Raw genomic sequence first — 20,327 nt, 5'->3', positions numbered from 1 at the left:
CTTGTTTGGGAACACTTAGGAGGTGAAATTAATTCACCCTAGTTCTCCTTGGTTCACCCCCTAATAGTATAAAATTTGTTAGACCATCTCCAACCCATTGCACCAAAATGGTGCAAATTTTGCATCAAAATGGTGCAAAAGTCACATCAAACAGTAATACATCTCCAACCCATTACACCATTTTTTGCACCAAAAAAGAATATTCTCAGTATATTCTCATTTAATCCATTTTATCTATTTTTATATTAATTAAGAGGTAAAAACAAATATTTAAAAAATTTTTAAAAAAGTGAACAGTAATGGGGCGGATGAACAGTGCGCCGCCATATTTGGTGCAACACTGTTCATTTGCACCAAAATGGAGCAGAAAATGGGGCTGGATTGGAGAAGGAACAGTGCAACAAAAAGCACTGTTTGCACCAAAATGAGGCTGGGTTGGAGATGCCCTTACCCCCCAAATTGGGGTATAACCAAGGGGAAGGGAACTCCCTTCCCTTCCCTTCTCTTATGCCCTGTTTGGATGGAGGGTAGAGAGGGGGAGGGGAAGAGAAATGAGACTTTCACCTTGTTTGGGAGTTTTTTTAAGGAGGGTAGAGAGGAGGAAGGAAGGGGAAAGGAGGTTAAAATTGCTTGGTTTTCTCCCCCCCCCCCCCCGATTTGGACGGTAAAGGGGTGTAATGACATTCTTACCCCCATCAAAACAAATAAAAGGCCTGGTGTGTTATTAGTATAAAGTCATTTATGTAAATTCACATATATTTACTTCCTTTCACCTTCATTCACCTTACTCAACTCCCAAACAACATATTACAATTCTCTTCCATTCTCTTCCCTTCCCTTCCCTTCCCTTCCCTTCCCTTCCCATTGTTTACCTTTCCTTCCATTCCCTTATGGCTTGTTTGGATTGAGGGGAATGAGGGTGAAGGGAAGTTAGGGGAACCATTCACCTCCATTCATCTTGTTTGGGAACACTTAGGAGGTGAAGTTAATTCACCCTAGTTCCCCTTGGTTCACCCCCTAATAATATAAAAATTGTTACCCCAAATTGGGGTGTAACCAAGGGGAAGGGAACTCTCTTCCCTTCCCTTCCCTTCCCTTCCCTTCCCTCACTTTCCCTTAACTTCCATTCACTCCCTACAAATCCAAACAGGCCCCTAGTAAAGTCCCAAACACACCATTAGTTTCCCTTATTAACTTCCCTTCACCCCTACAAATCCAAACAGGCCCTTAGAAAATTTGTCCTTCCGCTTTTAACGCGCTCCTACCCGTCTACCGTCTTTACCATTCTTGTCGAAGGAAAATGTCAGAAGACAAGCGCGGAACTTGCGTTCCTCTTATAAGAACAGCTACTACTAATGGTAGCAATAATAGCTCAGCCGAAATTGGCACACACCCGAAGGCAAGCTATGAGGAGGTGGTCGAAGGCGAAAGGCTTTTCATGGACACCCTTGAGGACCTGCACAAATCCCTCGGGACCAAGTTCTTGTAAGTTGGGTTTCTCTTAGATTTTCTTGATCGTGGGTGCTGCTCCTTGTTTGTTTTCATGGGGGAAACGTGGATTTTTTTTATTCAGTTAATGGTCAAGTTTTGGTGGAAAAGGTGGGATTTTTGATCGCCTGTTGCTGATTATGGTGTTGATTTTGTAATTCAGCTGGAATTTGGAAATGGGTTTTCTTCTGTAGGTTGATATTGGCCGAGGACTTATAGAAAGATTACTTTTTTTGATGATGGGTGATTGGAAAGTGGAGCATTTTTGTCAGATTTTCTTATGATTTTTCTTTTGGTTTAATTGCAATTAAGGTTTTGATAATATTGTTTGTTGATTAATTGATTTCCTGATGAACAAATTGCCGTTTGCTTATCTATATGATGTCATACAAACGGATCAATCGAGTTATGCTAAGCTGTCTGACTGCATGGTTGATTTTTACTGCTTCTCTTCAGAGCGCAACTCAATCGACACCCATTAGAAAATGACATAATTTTCCCTATGATTTAGTCAATCTAATTTAGGTTATCTTGTGAGTCAATAAGAACAGAAATGACTTCGTGCTAGGATCTGATCTTGGACGAGGGCCTGATAAAAATTAAGTAACTTTTAGAGCATGGCTCATTGCTATTGTGATTGTAGCTCTATAGAAAGGAAGGGGAGAAGTAGCTAGCTAATCTTTGCTAACTACTTTGATCTTTTCCCGTCTAAATAGCCTTGAGAGGAGGGATCACGGTTGCGATCTCTGACACTCAGAATTAGACAGAACTTGCATTGCATGTTCCTTTCTACTTGCTTAACTTCCCTACTTGAACTTAGTGAATAGAAGGAGAGGAAAATTATGCCAAGTAGTTGAATGCAACTTGTGTGCTTAATTATGACAAGACTGATTGTAGGTTTAATATTTGGAGAGTGCCAAAATAGGAGGAACCACGAAATAAGTAAGCTGACTAGGCGTCTGTTTCCTAGAGAAGGAGAATAAACAGTACACTTTCTTTTCCTTAATTCTTTGCACCTTTTTTTGTCTCTCCATGTTTCTTTCTATCAGACAAAACAAAGCCTTGAAGTTCAAATAAGTTTGTACTACTGTCACAAGCTTTTGTCTAGAGATGCAAAAGGTTTAACAAGTTACTCCACATGGCATGCTCTTTCCAAGTGTGTGCTAACCGTTGAACAGAAATCTTGGAGATATGGAGGCGGGAAATCACATATTTTCTACTTTGTCAAAGCATGTATTGGATTACAGATGAAGTGTCATAAAGGGCCAATTTAGGAATAAATTATGAAAAAGCGATGTATATTTTTGCAATCGATGTGATAGATGCTATAAATCCTTAATGGCTGATTCAGTAATTATTTTGTCTTAATACACTTCAGGTATACAACTTAAAATTTATACCCACTCTTATATGTCCTTATATATTATTCTTTCCTCATTGGTTACATGAGTTTAAATCAAATATCTTTCACAAGCGAACGGCCAAAGTTCCTATGAAGGTGTTATGGTAAGGTCATCACTTAGCATTTATTTGGCAAGTAGTTTGGCATCATATTTGTTGCTGTTAGACTGGAAGGTTGCCATGAAAACTTCGTTGATTATGAAGTTTCATTAACCTTCATACTTATTCTATCGTTGGGATTCTGATGGACGCTTAGATGGCTACTGTGCTTTTGATGATGGAAATGATGATGAAGATGATGCCTCCAATGATATCATCATGGTTGATGTAGGACGGATTCAACAAAGTATTTGTTTCAATATTGATGACAAGTAGTGGCGACGATATTCATTGTTTATGTATGGATTGTGTATACAAATTTTTATTGTCATCACTGGCATTGACATCATGAAAGAGGGAGAGGTTGTTTGCTATTGTTTTCATGGAGTCGTCTGATTGCATCCAAAATAGAGAGGAGATAGAGAGGAAGAAAGAGGACTGAAAAGATAAAGCAAGTTGGGAAATTAGTTTACATTTCATTTTTATTTTTTCCATTTGAGGAAATGATGGGGGTTGGGAGATGGACAATTTAAGAGGAAGAATGAGAGTGTGTGCATTGGTAGTTGTGAGAAAACTGAAATTGTGGAAGTTTGAAGAAAGGCATGTTGAAGTCCTTTCTTATATAGAGAGAAAGCTAGATGGTAACAGTGAGTGGAGGTTTTACGAGAATTTCTAGGGAGTGATCATCAACAATGTTTTCGTCAAAATGATTGCATTCCTTAAAAAATACTATTTGCTTCAGTAAAGTCAGTTCACCTGACCTGATGCATATTATTAGCATTTAGCTGATCGATTCATAGTTGAATTTATCAACTTCAAAGTATTCTCACCGACTATAGTTTGATGATCTAGTAAACAACATTTCTAATTTAAATAAGATCCAGATGCATGTATTTATCTGAGATTGATTTGTTCGTACTTTGGCTTTTTAAATTCTCAAGTAGAATATCTCAGGGGGATGACGCAATTTCTAGGGAAAGTTCCATGTAATAATTTTAGCTTGTTCTCATCTTATACTTTCTCACAGTAAGTTAAAATTGTGAGCAAGCTTTTCGATTTACACATTGTGTAATATTATCCCCTCAATCCCTTGTGCTTCACTGTTTTTCCTTTTGAACTTCAATTTGTATTTTTGCATCTATTAACAACTTCTTATTCACTTATTACATTTTTTTGCTTCTTACTTTTAATTAGTGCACCTACATGATCTTCTTAACAACATTTCTAATTTAAATAAGATCCGGATGCATGTATTTATCTGAGATTGATTTGTTCGTACTTTGGCTTTTTAAATTCTCAAGTAGAATATCTCAGGGGGATGACGCAATTTCTAGGGAAAGTTCCATGTAATAATTTTAGCTTGTTCTCATCTTATACTTTCTCACAGTAAGTTAAAATTGTGATCAAGCTTTTCGATTTACACATTGTGTAATATTATCCCCTCAATCCCTTGTGCTTCACTGTTTTTCCTTTTGAACTTCAATTTGTATTTTTGCATCTATTAACAACTTCTTATTCACTTATTACATTTTTTTGCTTCTTACTTTTAATTAGTGCACCTACATGATCTTCTTACCTTCACTGAGCACAAAAGGAACCAATATAACAATTGAGGTGATTATTCTCAACACCACCCATTTTCTCATGCGCCCACAAGTTGGTAGCTCTTTGGCACATGCTCCTGCTGATTCCGGCTTAGTGACTGTTCAGTTACTGGCTTTCCTTTTTTATTTTTGGGTGATTCTGTTTTCCCTAGCTCTCAGTAGGCTGATTGTGACATTGTTTAAAGATGGCCTGTGAAAGTGGAGCATCATAACTTTTAGCCACAATAAATCTCATCTTCTATTTAAGTGCGAAGCTAATAAGTACGTTATTACTGTCTCCAGTGATATTGTGCTACATCACAAAGAAAAACTCATTCCGTTTTGAATGATTGGGTTCAAGTGGTTAACAAAATTGCACTAGTCTACCAGGGTAAACAAAATATGTGCAAATGCAATGGCATAGTTGGAGTTAATTTGTCTCAAAATTTAGATCCAAAACTAATTAAAAAAAAGAAGCATTCACTTTTGTTAGAATTAGTATTTAGGTTATCGGGTTAGGGCCCATTAACCCATTAGCCTATTATCCATATGTACTCCTATATAAACCCATGTGGATGGATGAAAATGGTAGACTCTCTAAATTTTCTCTTCTAACATGGTATCAGAGCAGAAACCCTAACCCTAGTTTTCTCTCCAAAAAAAATTCACCTACGCCCCCGACGAAGCCTCGCAGTCACGAAGCCCACGAAGCTGGCACCTAACCTCCGACATGAAGCCGCCGCCAGCCCGCAACTTGAAAGCCCAGACCGTAAAGCCGCGAATCCAGAGTCCAGATCTCAGGCCATCAGGGCCAGCAGAACCACAGATTAAGCCTCTTCACTCGCCGCCGGCCCACCTGTCGCTCAATACATCGTCGCTGTCGTCCACCTCTGATGATCACTTACAGTCGGCCATCCTCAGCCACCGCCTGGTCATCAGCTGTCGTCCTGCGACTTATTTTTATTATTATTTTTTTACGGGCGGAGCGGAGGTAAGAGGTCAGGGGCGAATTATTGACGCATGTGTGACGGGGTGCTTAAATCGCTGTTTGTATTTTTTTCTTTTCTGTTTGAGTTGGGCCCCTTTTTTTGTTAGTGACCTGGTTACTGGCCCTTTATAAGGAGAGAAGTGTTTGTTCATTTACCTTGATGGGGGTGTAAGAGCTAGCAGATTTAATATATAATATATATATATATATATATATATATATATATATATATATTTATTAATATATATATACATATATATTAAAAAATATCTCTTGGATGAGATCTCTAACCTTCGGGTTTATGAATTCTAACCCTTCGGGTTCCTACACACTAACATTCGGGTTTTCTATTCTAACCTTCGGGTTCTAACCCGGGTTCTAACATTCGGGTTCTATTCTAACCTTCGGGTTTCTGTTTTAAACCTTCAGGTTTTATACAAGGAGATTGTGATCCTCCTGCTTCTGTACTATCTTGTTCTGTAACAATGACAGGATCTGACATTTCTTCTGCTGTTGTTACTACTATCCCTACTATTGTTGAGATCTCTGCCCCCAAAGTTGTATTGGGGACCACGGTGAAGTTAAATGGTACCGACTATCTACTTTGGGCACAAGTCTTCCGTATCTTCATTGGTGCTCGGAACAAAATTGGCTCATCTTCTGGCCCTACCTCCTGCATCTACAGATCCTACGTATCCTGCATGGATCTACTACAGTGTGATGACTTGGCTCATTAACAGCATGAAAGTCCAGATCAGTAGCAGTGTCATGTTCTCAAACACTGTTAAGGAGATGTGGGATAATTTAAAAATTATGTACGGGAATGAGAAAAATACATCCCGTGTGTTTGAGTTGTATAAACGCCTTTTCTCTCTTTAACAAGGTGATCGTTCTGTACCTGAGTACTTTAGTGAGCTGAAAAGTCTGATCGATGAGTTAGAGATGCATCAGCCTGCGGTTACGGATGCACCAACACTGATGGGATATCATAGGGACCTTGTAGTGTCCAAGTTCTTATCAGGTCTGAGTCCCACTTTACAATCTCAAGTGTAGGGTCATATATTAGGAGGAGATACTATTTCTTCTTTGACTGTTACTTTCTCAAGAGTTATGCAGTTAACTATTGAAGATACTGCTGCCTCACTGTCTACTTCTTTTATTCCGCCTATTGACTAGTCTACTATGTTCTCCAGACGTGACAGAGGTCGAGATTGTGGACGTGGCCGCGACATAGGGGAGGACGAGGCTCTTTTGGTGGAAGACAAATTGAGATAGGAACCTGCGTCAATGCCACCATTGTGGAAGAACTAACCATATATCTGAGAAGTGTTGGGAAAAGTTTGATCGTTCTGCATGGGCCCAGATAGCTGATACTACCTCTGCTGTTTCTCCCACTACTACTACTTCCTCTTCCTCTACAGTTCAAATTTCCCAGGTTGAGTTTGACCGGTTATGTCAACTCGATCTCTCTCGGGACAGTTATTTTGCTACTTATACATCCTCTTCAGGTATGGATGCCTACATTGCCTCTCCTCACTGATCATGAATATTAGATTCTGGTGTCTCTTCCCATATGACAGCTATAAATGATCACTTTGTTTCCTTAAACCTTTCTGACAAGTTTCCATCGGTTCGGATCGCTGATGGGACATACTCTCCAGTTATTGGTGATGGAGTAGTCCATACTACTTCATCGCTGATTCTTACTGATGTTTTATATCTTCCCAAGTTTCTTGTTAGTTTACTGTCCATTAGTCAGTTCACAAAACACAATTGTAAAGTAACATTTTTTCCTTCTCATTGTGTTTTTTAAGACCTAACAACTGGGATGAAGATTGGTTCAGGGCATGAGAGAAGAGGCATGTACTATTTGGATGACAATACACCCACTACTAGTCTTGTTGTAGAAAGGTCTCATCATTCTTTACTATGACATCAACGCCTTAGTCATCCATCGTTATTGAAACTTCGGTCAGTCATTTCTATCAAGTCTTTTGTCTCTTCTTTAGGTTGTGAGTCTTGTGAACTGGGTAAGCACCATCGTGCTACCTATCAGAATCGTGTTGATAAACGTAGCAGTTCTGCGTTTGAGTTAGTCCATTCTGACGTTTGGGGTCCTTGTCGTATACTTTCCGTGAGAGGTTATAGATATTTTATTATCTTTGTTGATGACTTCTCTCGCATGACTTGGCTTTATCTTTTAAAAGAGAGATCTGAGGTTTCATCTGTTTTCAAAATATTTTATAATGAAATCAAAAATCAAAATTTCACCTCTATTCGTATCTTTCGTACCGATAATGCATTGGAATACATGAAAAATGATCTCTCTCATTTTTGTGCAAATATAGGTATTCTCCATCAAACTTCATGCTCTCACACTTCACAACAAAAAGGAGTTGCTGAGAGGAAGCATAGACACATTTTAGATGTTGCTAGAATCTTGATGATACATATAAATGTTCCAAAGTATTTGTGGTCTGATGTTGTTCTCAATGCATGTTTCCTGATAAATAGGATGTCCTCTTCTGTTCTTAATGGTAAAGTACCGTTCACCTGTCTTTATCCTGATAAACAGACATTTCCTGTGGTTCCTCGTGTTTTTGGATGTACCTGTTTTGTTCAGGATTTGTCTCCAGGACTGGATAAATTGTCTCCCCAATCTATTAAGTGTGTCTTTGTAGGATACTCGCACACTCAAAAAGGTTATCGGTGTTATAATCCATCCACCAGGAGGTATTTTGTATCTGCAGATGTTATCTTTTTTAAGTCAGTTCTATACTTCTCTTCGGCTGGTTCATCTTCAACTGTCAATCCATCTGTGCCTCTTTCGTCTAGTGCTCCTACTACTGTTCCATTGCCTGCTTCTATTCCTTCTGCTAATGGATCTTCTTTAGGATTACAGGATGCCTCTACTGTGCCACCTGCACCACCGCCACTACTGACGTATTATCGCCGTCCAAAGTTTCTGTCCCTCTCTGCTCCAGCCAAACAGTCATCTCCTGTTGCAAGTCTGCCTCCTAATCCTTCTGATCTAGATATTCTAACTTCTCATCGGAAAGGTAAACGGTCTTATACTAATCATCCTATATCTGATTTTGTTTCCTATGACTGTTTTACTTTCTCTTCTCGTCAGTTTGTTGTCCTTGTCCTCTATATCTCTACCCAGATCATATGAGGAGGCCTGTTAGTTCCTGCTTGGAAACAGACCATGGATGAGAAGATGGATGCACTTGTTTCTAGAAGGACTTGGGATCTTGTACCTTTTCCTACGGGTGCTACGATGGTTGGCTGTCGGTAGGTTTATACCTTGACGTATCGCACAGATGGTTCGGTTGATCACTATAAAGCTTGTCTTGTTGCTAGGGTTATACTCAAACCTATGGGGTTGATTATCTTGAGACGTTCTCTCTCATTCCCCGTCTCAATTCTATTCGCCTACTTTTCTCTATGGCTGTTAATCTGGATTGGACCATGTTTCAGCTGGATGTTAAAAATACCTTCATGTATGATGATTTGCGGGAGAAAGTCTATATGGAGCAACCTCCGGGGTATATGTTGCTCAGGGGGAGAATAATGTCTGTAGGCTTAAAAAGACGATTTATGGTCTCAAACAGAATCCACAGGTATGGTTTGAGAAATTCAGTACTGCTATTTCTGGTGTCGGTTTTAAAAGATGTCAGTCTGATCACCCAGTCTTCATCCGACGTATTAAATCTGGTTTGGTGATTCTGGCAGTATATGTTGATGACATACTGCTAACTGGGAGTGATATTGTTGCCTTAGCAGAGACTAAGGAGTACCTTTCACATCACTTTGTGACTAAAGATATGAGAAAACCCAAATACTTTCTTGGGATTGAGATTGCATATCAAAAGGACCGTTTGCTTCTATCTCAAAGGAAATACGTATTGGACTTGTTAGAAGAAATGAGCCTTTTAGGGTGTAAGCCAGCAAGCATTCCAATGGAGGTGAATATGGATCCGTGGCGTGATAATAGTCCTCTCCTAGATGATGCAGGTCAATATAGGAGAATGATTGACAAGTTAATCTATCTTACTGGGACCAGGCTTGATATTACCTTTGCAGTGGGAGTACTGAGTAGATTTATGCATAAACCTAGAGAGGTTCACTGGACTGCTGCTCTGAGGATTTAAGCTTATGTTAAAAGTTGTCCTGGGAAAGGATTATTGTATAAGAAACATGGATATTTACACATCTCTGTATTTTCTGATGCTGGGTATGCTGGAGACATAGGAGATAGAAAGTCTACTTTTGGATTTTACACCTTTATTAGAGAAAATCTGGTTACTTGGAGGAGCAAGAAACAACATGTTGTTTCTTGATCTAGTGCAGAGACAGAATACAAAGCTATGGCTCACATTGCATATGAGATGATATGGTTGCAGAAGCTGTTGACAGAGCTTGGTTTTACTCAGCCTGAACTTATGCCAATGCATTGTGATAACCAGTCCGCTATCTATATTGCAAAGAATCCAGTATTTCATGAGAGAACTAAGCACATTGAAGTTGATTGTAATTTTTTTAGAGATGTTAGGAAAAAAAAGTGATCTCTCTTCAGTTTACTCCGTCTTCAGAACAGTTAGCTGACATTCTCACTAAAGCTACATCACCTAAGGTGTTTTCCATTCTATGTAACAAGCTGGACATGGTTGATATATATGCTCCAGCTTGAGGGGGGTGTTAGAATTAATATTTAGTTTATCGGGTTAGGGCCTATTAACCCATTAGCTTATTACCCATATGTACTCCTATATAAACCTATGTGGATGGATGAAAAAGGTAGACTCTCTAAATTTTCTCTTCTAACAACTTTTATGCTGGGACTCCTAGCTTACCAATTTTCCAAACCTCTTTAGTTGCTTTAAAAAAAATCTTGGAGGAATTAAAAAAACCCATCATAAAGTTTTCAACAATAGTTCTTTTCTTTAGGATCACAATAAATAATTGTATTTGCACATATTTGCATAAATAAAGCATTGGATTTCTCGTGGTCTGATGTTGTTCATAGAGAAAAAACTCTCAAACTAAGGAAAGATTAAAGCAGAGTATGAAGAACAGGTGCAACCTATGATAAGACTCTTGAGTCTTAATGAATTTGTTTGTTTATGACTCTAATGTCAGGTGGCTAATGATTCTCCCATTTACCATACTATCCAATAATAATTATAATTCTTTTCTGTGAAAATAAATTTTGAGCAACTCAATTATCATATGAGGACTTTATATTTAGCCATCTTTTTTTACATTGTAATGTATTTATTTGTTTCAAAAACTTTTGACTATAGAGTTCCTACAACTGGAGGGAAGCCTCTCGACCTACACCGTTTATTTGTTGAAGTCACTTGTCGCGGTGGTCTCCAAAAGGTAGGTTATAACTATTTTATTCACATTAAATATTTAGACAAAAGTACCATACTCAGTACTCGCGGGGCACTGTTTTTTGGCTAAAATTTTAGATGCAAGGTTAGGTTTGCTATTAAATCTCTTAATTTTGTTTCGTTGCGAATATGTATGTGTTAACATATAGTATTGTGGATACTCTGATGATGGGTTGTAACTGAAATGTTTTTTCTTATTGATGCATATTGGTTCTCTCTCCATTGAAAGGTTATAGGAGATCGCAAATGGAAGGAAGTGACTTCTGCCTTCAGTTTTCCATCAACAATTACAAATGCATCTTTTCTATTGCGCAAGTACTATCTTTCCTTGCTTCAAACATATGAGCAAGTCTACTTCTTCCGTAAGAGAGACTCCAAGCTTTCTTTAAATGGTATGATTTACCACTCTTTTCTATTCAGTACTTTGATGTTTTTTATATTAGTTTTTCAATTCCCTTCCTTTTTGGTAGATGGTTTTGTCACCAGGGGTCCCTTATACCTTTTATTTGTCCCCATTTTTTGTACTTCCCCTTTATTCTGCATCTATGCTAGCATATAGCTTGGATATATATCTTTAAAATTCATTGGCCTCTTTGGACATTTTCAATATTCTTAGCTGGCATAATACCATGATACCATCACAAAATGCAATTACTATTAATGAACTAAATCTTGGGTTACCAGTACCATTTTCCACAAATTGGGCGTTCTTTGGCTGTTCTCAGACATTATATATGCTAATCCAAATTGACAGCATCTTCAAACTGAAATGGCAAGTATTCCTTAAGCTATACAAGTTTAAGAAGGGTATATATACACAATAAAATTTTGACTGAACATGCAAGCGATCTATTTTATGCATAGTCATACTTGGAGGGTCATTGTCATAGCCATCACGCTATTATTCTTTGATGGAAGAAAATTACTACTGTGCAGCTCCTCAAGATGCTATGGTTAGCAGTTTGCTAATATCACCTTTTTTATACATCACTTACAAGGGATCTGGTACATAGTTCACCTAGCACATCTGAGAAAGGTATTATGTAATATGTGATGTGACTATGTTTTTTTCTTATCAGTAAAGATTGTCAAGTGCTAGCGCACTTTAGCGTTATTTTTGAAATAATGGTAATGAGCAGGCTATTGTCATGTCTCGATAGTCCTTATTCGAGTTATAGTCACTGATTATTTCATTTCCAATTATTACTATCAATTATGTCGTGATATAACTGTTTTCCTTATATGCGGAATACCCAATCTATAATTAAATAAAGCGAGCCTGACATTTTCAGGAAGATCCGCTTCTGAAGCAAAAAGACTGAGAGATGAAATCCTAGTGCCATATTCAACTATTACTTATATAGTATCCTAGGCAGATTCGTAATTAGATGGTAATTGGACAGTATCCCCTTCTTTCAATCATCAACCATCAATCTTAATTCTAAATGATAACATAGCGCCACGTAAGATTTTCATAATCAAGCTGGTGGTTTTCCAAATACCACTATAATTTTATTTATGATAAAAACAAATATTTCTAAAAAACTAATTAAAAATAACAATTAAACTTTTCAATATTTCAGATTTAATTTGAGTCGAATTGAAACCCTAATTCATTATGAGATCTCTTGGGCTTTATATAGGCCCCTACACAACTTACAAATAAGTCCCTAGCTAATACTAATATGTCAACACTTCTCCTCAAGATGGGCGAAAGATATCTACTAAGCCCATCTTATCACATCCTCAAATCATATCTACTGAGCTAAGTCCTTTAGTCAGACAATCTGCTGCCTGGTCCTTAGTCAAAACATGACTTAGCTCCAGTAGTCCACTATCCAACTTCTCTTTAATGAAGAACCTATCGATCTCGATGTGTTTGGTTCTATCATGCTGCACTGGGTTGTTGGTGATACTGATGGCTGACTTGTTGTCACACCACAACTTCATCTTAGCTCCTTGATCCAGCTTCAGCTCCACCAGCATACTCTTCAACCATAGCAACTCAGCAACTCCTAAGGCCATAGCTCTATACTCTGCCTCAGCTGTCGATCTCGTCACCACCGACTGCTTCTTGCTCTTTCACGAGACTAAGTTGCCTCCTATAAAGATGCAGTATCCTGAGGTGGACCTCCTGTCATCAGCACAGCTAGCCCAATCAGAGTCACAATAGCCCTCAATGCTCATGTGTTCATTCTTCCTGAAGATTAGCCCTTTTCCGGGGGCATTCTTCAAATACCTTAGAATCTGGTACACTGCGTCCATATGACCCTTCCTTGGATCATGCATGTAGCGACTCACCACGCTCACTGTAAAAGAGATATCGGGACGTGTGTGACACAGATAGATCAACCTGCCCACCAGTCTTTGGTATCTGTCACGATCAACTGGTTCTCCAGCTTCAGCACCTAGCTTAAACTTCTGGTCGATCGGTATAGTTGCAGATTTGCATCCTAACATTCCTGTTTTTTTGAGAAGATCCAGTACATACTTTCTCTAGGATAGGACGATCCCCTCCGCTCCTCGAGCTATCTCTATTCCAAGAAAGTATCGAAGCAAGCCAAGATCTTTCACCTCGAATTCCTTATTCAGTCTCACTTTGAGTTGGGCAATCTCCTTCTCATCATCCCCTGTAATAATCATATCATCCACATATACTGCAAGCAAGGTGATGTAACCTCCACTTCTTCGAAAGAACACGGTATGGTCGGCGCTGATCTGCTGGTACCCCATACCAATCATAACCCTCCTGAATCTATCAAACCAAGCACGATGAGACTGCTTTAGCCCATAGAGAGACTTCTTTAATCTGTAGATCTTTCCCACTGTCTGATCTGTACTGAATCCTGGTGGTATCTCCATGTATACCTCCTCCACTAGATCTCCATGAAAAAATACGTTTTTCACATCTAGTTGGGGTAGCTTCCATCCATCATTTACTGTCAGAGAGATTAAGGTCCGAACAGTGCTCATCTTTGCCACCGGTGCCAGAGAGATTAAGGTCCGAACAGTGCTCATCTTTGCCACCGGTGCAAAAGTCTCATCGTAGTCGATGTCATATGTCTGACTATATCCTTTTGCCACCAGACGAGCTTTGTAGCGCTCAACCTGTCCATCTGGATTCTGCTTCACAGTGAAGACCAACTTGCATCTAACTGCTCTCTTCCCTTTTGGTAGTTTTACTAACTCCCAAGTGCGGTTCTTCTTAAGGGTCCTTAGCTCTTCGTGCATAGCAGCTTTCCATTTCTGGTCCTTCTTTGTAACCTGCCAATTGTTAGGTATAGTAACAGAGTCCAGTGATGCAATGAATGCTCCATGTGCAGGGTGGATGTTAGAATATGATACAAACTGAGCAAGATCCCAACCATATCTATCGGGAGGATTTCCCGTATTACTGCGAGTAGTCCTCCGTACAGACATTGGTGTGGGAGGAGTGATGTCTCAGGAGTCGGGGCAGGCGTTGGCAAGGGACTTGGCACCAGTGGCACTGTAGGTACTGTTCCCGCAATTTGTTTCCCCTTCCTACTATAGGTAAGTAGTTCCCCCTGAGCCGTTGGTCTAACACCTCTTGTCTCATTCTCCTCTTCTTCTTCATTCTCTTGCTCCTCAACCAAGTCTCCTTCCCAAGGAATCGTTACAGAAATTGATTTTCCTGATCTCTCATCATTCTCCTCCTCTCGTCTCATACTTCCAGTATTAGGCGAGTTACCAACGGATGAAGTTACCTTTCGGGTGTAATATGGCTCGAGTTCTCGGAAGTGCACGTCCATGCTCACAAACAACTTTTTCTCCACCGGGCTCCAGCAAACATATCCCTTCTGAGTAGCAGAATATCCCATAAAGATGCACTTCACAGCTCTAGGGGCAAGTTTCCCGACAGATGGCCTGTTGTCCTTCACAAAGCACACATAGCCAAACACTTTAAGTGGAAGAATCCCACCATTATCTTCCTTCAATGTCTCACACGGAGACTTTCAATCCAGCACTCTCGAGGGTATTCTGTTGATCAGCGCTACTGCGGTCAACATTGTTTGCCCCTACAATATTTTTGGGACATTCATAGAGATTATCATGCTTCTAGCAACTTCTAAAAGATGTCTGCTCTTCCTTTCTGCTACCCTATTCTGAGCTGGTGTGTATGAACAGGTCGTCTGGTGATGTATTCCCCGAGCTGACAAATATTCTTCAAACGCTCTGTTGGTATACTCTGTCTCATTATCCGACCTCAATATCTTCACCACTGCTCCGTATTGAGTCTGAACATTCCTATGAAAGTTTTGGAAGCACCCAAACACTTCACTCTTATTCTTCATCAAGTATAACCAAATCGCACGAGAGAAACAATCAATAAATGTAACAAAATACTTGTATCCATTCATAGAACTTGTGGAACAAGGCCCCCAAACATCTAAATGTACCAAGTCAAATACACGAGAACTTCTATGACCTGAACTAACATAAGATCTTCTAGTAAGCTTTCCAAACTCACATGCATCACACATAAGTTTCTGTTTATTTGCTTTCTCAAATAAAGAAGGATACAATCTACCTAAAACACCAAATGATGAGTGTCCCAAACACTGGTGATGAAGCATTAACTCATTCTCAATACTCATATTAGATCCTACTCCTGCTTCCTCTACTACTGACACCAATGCTGAATCCAGCCCTTCACGATCAAGATACCACAGTCCACTACGCCATGTGCCAGTCCCAAGTCTCCGTCCTGTCCCCTTCTCCTGAAAAATTGTACCATCAGCTGTTTGAATACTATCAGGTGATGCTAAGTGAGTATATGATGAGAACTCACTAGCATTGCCTATCACATGCCGAGACGCACCGGAGTCGACTATCCATTCTGATGATCTGTTGGGAGACATAGAAGCAAGAGCATGTATGTCATCAGTACCTTTGGTCGGATGAGCATAGGTAGCAGTATTGCCTCTGGCGAAGAACGAAGTGGATGCCTCCTCAGTCCCACTCCTCAAGTCTCCATCCCCTGCTACTTGCTGCTTCCTCCTGAGTATCGCCAGGAGAGCACGATCCTCCTCAGTAAAGACCACATCAGCTTCTTCTTCTGCTGCTACCATCAGATTCGCCCGGTTCTCTGCTCCAGGCTGCCAGTGCTGACTTCACCACCGGAAGTCCACCTGTCCCCGCCTGCAGCCGAATGCGAGTCTCCTGGATCATAGCAGAGACAGTCTCCTCAAGCGTGGGAATTTTCGGCTGAGCTAGCAGTAATGCAATTCGCTGAGCGAACTCTGATGTCAATCCCTTAAGAAACACCATAGTCCTCTCCTGTAGAAAGGCCTCCCGCTCTTTACATCCCGGGTCCTTGCAGCTAGCCCGGGGGAAAAAATGATCATAGGCAATTCGCTGAGCGAACTCTGATGTCAATCCCTTGAGAAACACCATAGTCCTCTCCTGTAGAAAGGCCTCCCGTTCTTTACACCCCGGGTCCTTGCAGCTAGCCCGAGGGGAAAAATGATCATAATCCAGCCACAGACGCTCCAGCTCTGTAGCATATTCCTGTACAGTCCTCTCTCCCTGGACTGTGGCGTCGATCTCTCCTTTAATCTGGAACACCCTCAGATTATTCCCCACCCCATCATATGTTCTCCTCAATTTCTCCCAGACGTCCTTCACCTTCTCAATGCCATCCACCGTGGCGGCGATCGTCGGGACCAACGAGTTGAGAAGCCAGATGTACACCAACATATGAGTGGACTTCCACTCATCTAGTCCTCCCGAGTCCTCATCCGGTTCTGTTTTCTCTCCGGTCAAGTAACCCTCCAGGTTCCTCCCTGCAATGGTGTATCTCACCCGTCGTGACCAACTCAGGTAGGTACTCGGTCCATCAAGCTTCAGATCGATGGTCGGAAGCTCCAACTTCTTCGATGGTCTTGTCGCGCTTTCATCAGCCGACAACTTCATCAACTTCATCAAAGTTGACACATCCGCAGGGTTCAACTTCTTGATGATCTCCTCCATCGATCAAGCTTCAGAGCCAACACCTGTTCACCTTTCTCTTCAAACCCTTGTTGTGCGCAGTGAAAATTTCGGCAGCACTTCTGCTGCACAACAAGAGTAAGATCTCCAACAAATTCTCGTTTCTCAGAGGAAACTAGAATAAAAAAAACAGTGATATATCTCATCGCTATGAGATATATACTCTTCCTGTCATCAGTTCGAGGACTGAGTCGAGGGAACCCATGCCAAACTCGAGGTCCGACATAGCGCAGCAAGGGGCTCGAGGTGGCAGCGGCTAGATGGTGGTTTGGAGGAGGTCGGGGTCAGGGGGGGTCAAAGGGGGTTCGGGTTGGTCTCGGTCAGGTGGGGAGATCAGGGGTTGTTCGGGTCGGTCAGGTGGGGAGAAAAGGGGGGGGGGGGGGTGGGGTTTTGACGGCTAGGGTTTAGCTCTGATACCAAGTCGAATTGAAACCCTAATTCATTATGAGATCTCTTGGGTTTTATATAGGCACCTACACAACTTACAAATAAGTCCCTAACTAATACTAATATGTCAACAATTTGTAACCATGTGTAATTAATTAATGTGCTAAAAAAATAAATCAATAAAAACAATGTATTGCAACTGATCAATGAAAGTAAAATAATGTGTTCATCGTTCTGCTCAAGTGTAGCTAAAACCCTAGAGGGATTAGAACATAATTATTTTGGAGTTTAAATTAATTTTTTTTAAAAACTTGATATTTATAAATAAAACTATATTAACCAAATCTGCCATGTTATTGGGAAAACCACTAGTTTGATTGTGAAAATCCTACATGGCGTTATTTTACTCTTTGAAATTGTGATTGATGATGATGATTGAAAGAATCGGATACTCTCTAATATGTAGAGGATCCAAATCCAAAACAGACATAATGGAAACTTGCTTTCTACTGAAGAAGATTTTGTTCTTTCTATATATTGTCCCAGATTGGGGAGCTTAGCGGTTTCCTTCTTAGAATTACTTGCAAAATTATTATGACGTCATGTGTATCACCTTAATAAACTTATTCTTTATCGTTGTAAAGAAGTTATAGTGATTACATGCGTTATCAAAAACCAGTTCCCTGGCCTTTCAAATTGACATTTCCTTCATGGAAATTTTCTCACATTACATTGGTCTTTGGAGGATTTTGTAAGCGTGGTGAATTTATATCAGTCCAAAAAGTTTTGGCAATCATCTGCGAACTTTGCATATTTTTGGAAATTAATTCAACTATTTCACCATAATTTGAAAACATTAATTTGAATTTTACTAAAACTCTTGGTAAAAGATTTAAAAATTACTTGATTTAGAACACACAAAGTTACAAGCACACGATTAAGGTTATAGCTTTTTGTACCTCGGTTATCAAGCAACATCGCTGTTTAAAATGATTATTCAATAATCTACCATGAACATACTAGTAAAATATCCTTTTTTTTTAAATTAATTGTGCTCATCAATTTCTGAAATTTGTTGATTCCCAAGGATTGTGAATTATTTGTTAAGTATAATTTGTTGGGCCATTCAATTAAAGATAACTAAGGAATAAAATTTCTGAACAAAAATCTTACTCTGTCTATAAATTTAAAATGCTAATCGTATTTATATACTGTGCATACCATCCTTTTAGGGAGATGCATTCCGGCGTTATACTTGTCTGATTATTATTTGTCGTCTTTTGTTTTCCTACAGAACATCCTCCCCTCGGAGTAGGCAGCTTGGTGAAGGGAAAAATTAACGGGAAGTTTGAGAATGGATATATAATAACAGCAAATTTCGGTTCCAATATATTGAATGGTATTCTTTATCATGTTCCTTTCCAATCTGATGGACGATATAATTCTCCTCTTCTTTCTAATAATTGTGGCCGAAAAAGGTCCAGAAGAGAAACTGATCCCTCTGGTCTTGATTCAAATGTGGGAGGCTACAATATTTTCTTCGCTGAGCATTATTCCAAACTAAGGCCTTTGTATTCTGGGAAGGAAAAGCTTATGGTCAAGTACATAAATTCTCTTTGGAATAATCTTACCGAATCTGAAAAAGAGGTAGCGCTTGACAATTGAATTATTTTATATTCACTTATATAATTTTTTGTGTTCGAAGAATTCAATAAATTCGTAATCTCTATCCCTTGCTGCAACTCCATTTACACACTGATGTGACACACAAGCGCACAAAATTTATGTTAACATGATTTCTGTTAGTTGCTCAAGCAAAATCAAGAGGTTTGATTTCATGTTGATTAAAGGAAAGCATTCTCTTTATACCTATTCAATTTCTATATTTTGTGATAACCACAAAGTAGCCTGCTTGATAAATCAGTTCTTAAATAGTTGGTTAATTATCATTGACAGATTATATGATTCACTGCTATAAAATATGTAACTCTTCTTTAATGTAATCACCCCCTAGTGTTCAGCCATTAAGCCTGTTGATATGTTTCTAAATTTTCTGCCTATGTTTTCGAGCCAGTAATATTAATAACAAGAAAAGTATACTCGATATAAGAATTTTTTTACTTTTTATTTACTCCAGGTTTATGAGGACAGGGATAAAGAGCGTTATAATGCTGGTACGTCGGTAAGCGAAAGTTCGTAATTTTCATGGAACCAGTATCAGACTTCCTCTGTTTCCTTTCTGATGAAGGAATGTAGCAGAGTAATGTCTTTGAAGAGAGGCTAGCAGGTTCCAAGGATAAGTAGTACAATATATTGGTAGTTTCTTTTCTTCTTTAATCATGGTATTATCTCTGTGTATCTTTTTTGCTGTAGTCTTTCTTATTTTTGATATGTATATGTTTGGCTATGCTCTTATCATCAAGTGCATTAGGATCAGATCAGCTTGTCTATTTGCTCTTTTTAGCAGAGGTTGTGCTTAGTGCCCTGAATGCAGCAAAGCTATTTATAGTTACGTAATCCTGCAGTTAGTAAATATTCCAGTAACGAAAATGCTTATTGTACTATAAATATGGTGGTTTTATAGAGTAGAATTGAAAACCCTTCCAGTGTTTGTCATTTGTCCATCTTGTAAAAAGAAAAAAAGATATTTTATGCGTTAAAACAAACTTTCCAAGTCATTTGTGCAGTTGATCTGTCTCATATTAAATATGGGTCTAAAAGAAAATTTTCTGTTATTAATTCCCATTCAAGTGTGAAATTCGTGTCCAAATTAAACTATAAGAAAAGCTTTTAAGCCTATTGAAGTATGAACCTTAGAACAAAAGTATTTGACTGGATAGAGATTTTTTATTCAAACAGTTAAGCTGATTAGTTGAGGTCTACGTCAAAAAGAAGAGGAGGAGCTGTGAAGGAGTTGAAAGATATAATTTACTAATCTTGACGCAGCCTTTTCCCTCTAGAATCATGAATGAG

At 39.2% G+C, this 20,327-nt stretch overlaps 1 protein-coding gene across 1 annotated transcript; it reads left to right on the top strand.

Annotated features, from left to right (window-relative positions):
- Positions 1,207-19,965, top strand: LOC109843180 (high mobility group B protein 15-like). The gene is made up of 5 exons (XM_020412111.1): positions 1,207-1,485; positions 10,866-10,944; positions 11,188-11,350; positions 18,649-19,001; positions 19,492-19,965. Exons 1-5 carry the CDS (start codon positions 1,301-1,303, stop codon positions 19,552-19,554), a joined length of 843 nt encoding a protein of 280 aa, XP_020267700.1. The 5' UTR covers positions 1,207-1,300; the 3' UTR covers positions 19,555-19,965.

Source organism: Asparagus officinalis, chromosome 5 (genome assembly GCF_001876935.1).
Source record: "Asparagus officinalis chromosome 5, Aspof.V1, whole genome shotgun sequence".
Taxonomy (NCBI): Eukaryota; Viridiplantae; Streptophyta; class Magnoliopsida; order Asparagales; family Asparagaceae; genus Asparagus; species Asparagus officinalis.
This window is presented reverse-complemented; position numbering and strand designations above follow the sequence as displayed.

Bases quoted from the DNA above. Each gene is read 5' to 3' on its own strand.
- LOC109843180 (XM_020412111.1), top strand. From the start codon at position 1,301: ATGTCAGAAGACAAGCGCGGAACTTGCGTTCCTCTTATAAGAACAGCT. The intron at 1,486-10,865 runs GTAAGTTGGGTT...TTTTGACTATAG, and splicing joins TCCCTCGGGACCAAGTTCTT to AGTTCCTACAACTGGAGGGA. The intron at 10,945-11,187 runs GTAGGTTATAAC...CTCCATTGAAAG, and splicing joins GTCGCGGTGGTCTCCAAAAG to GTTATAGGAGATCGCAAATG.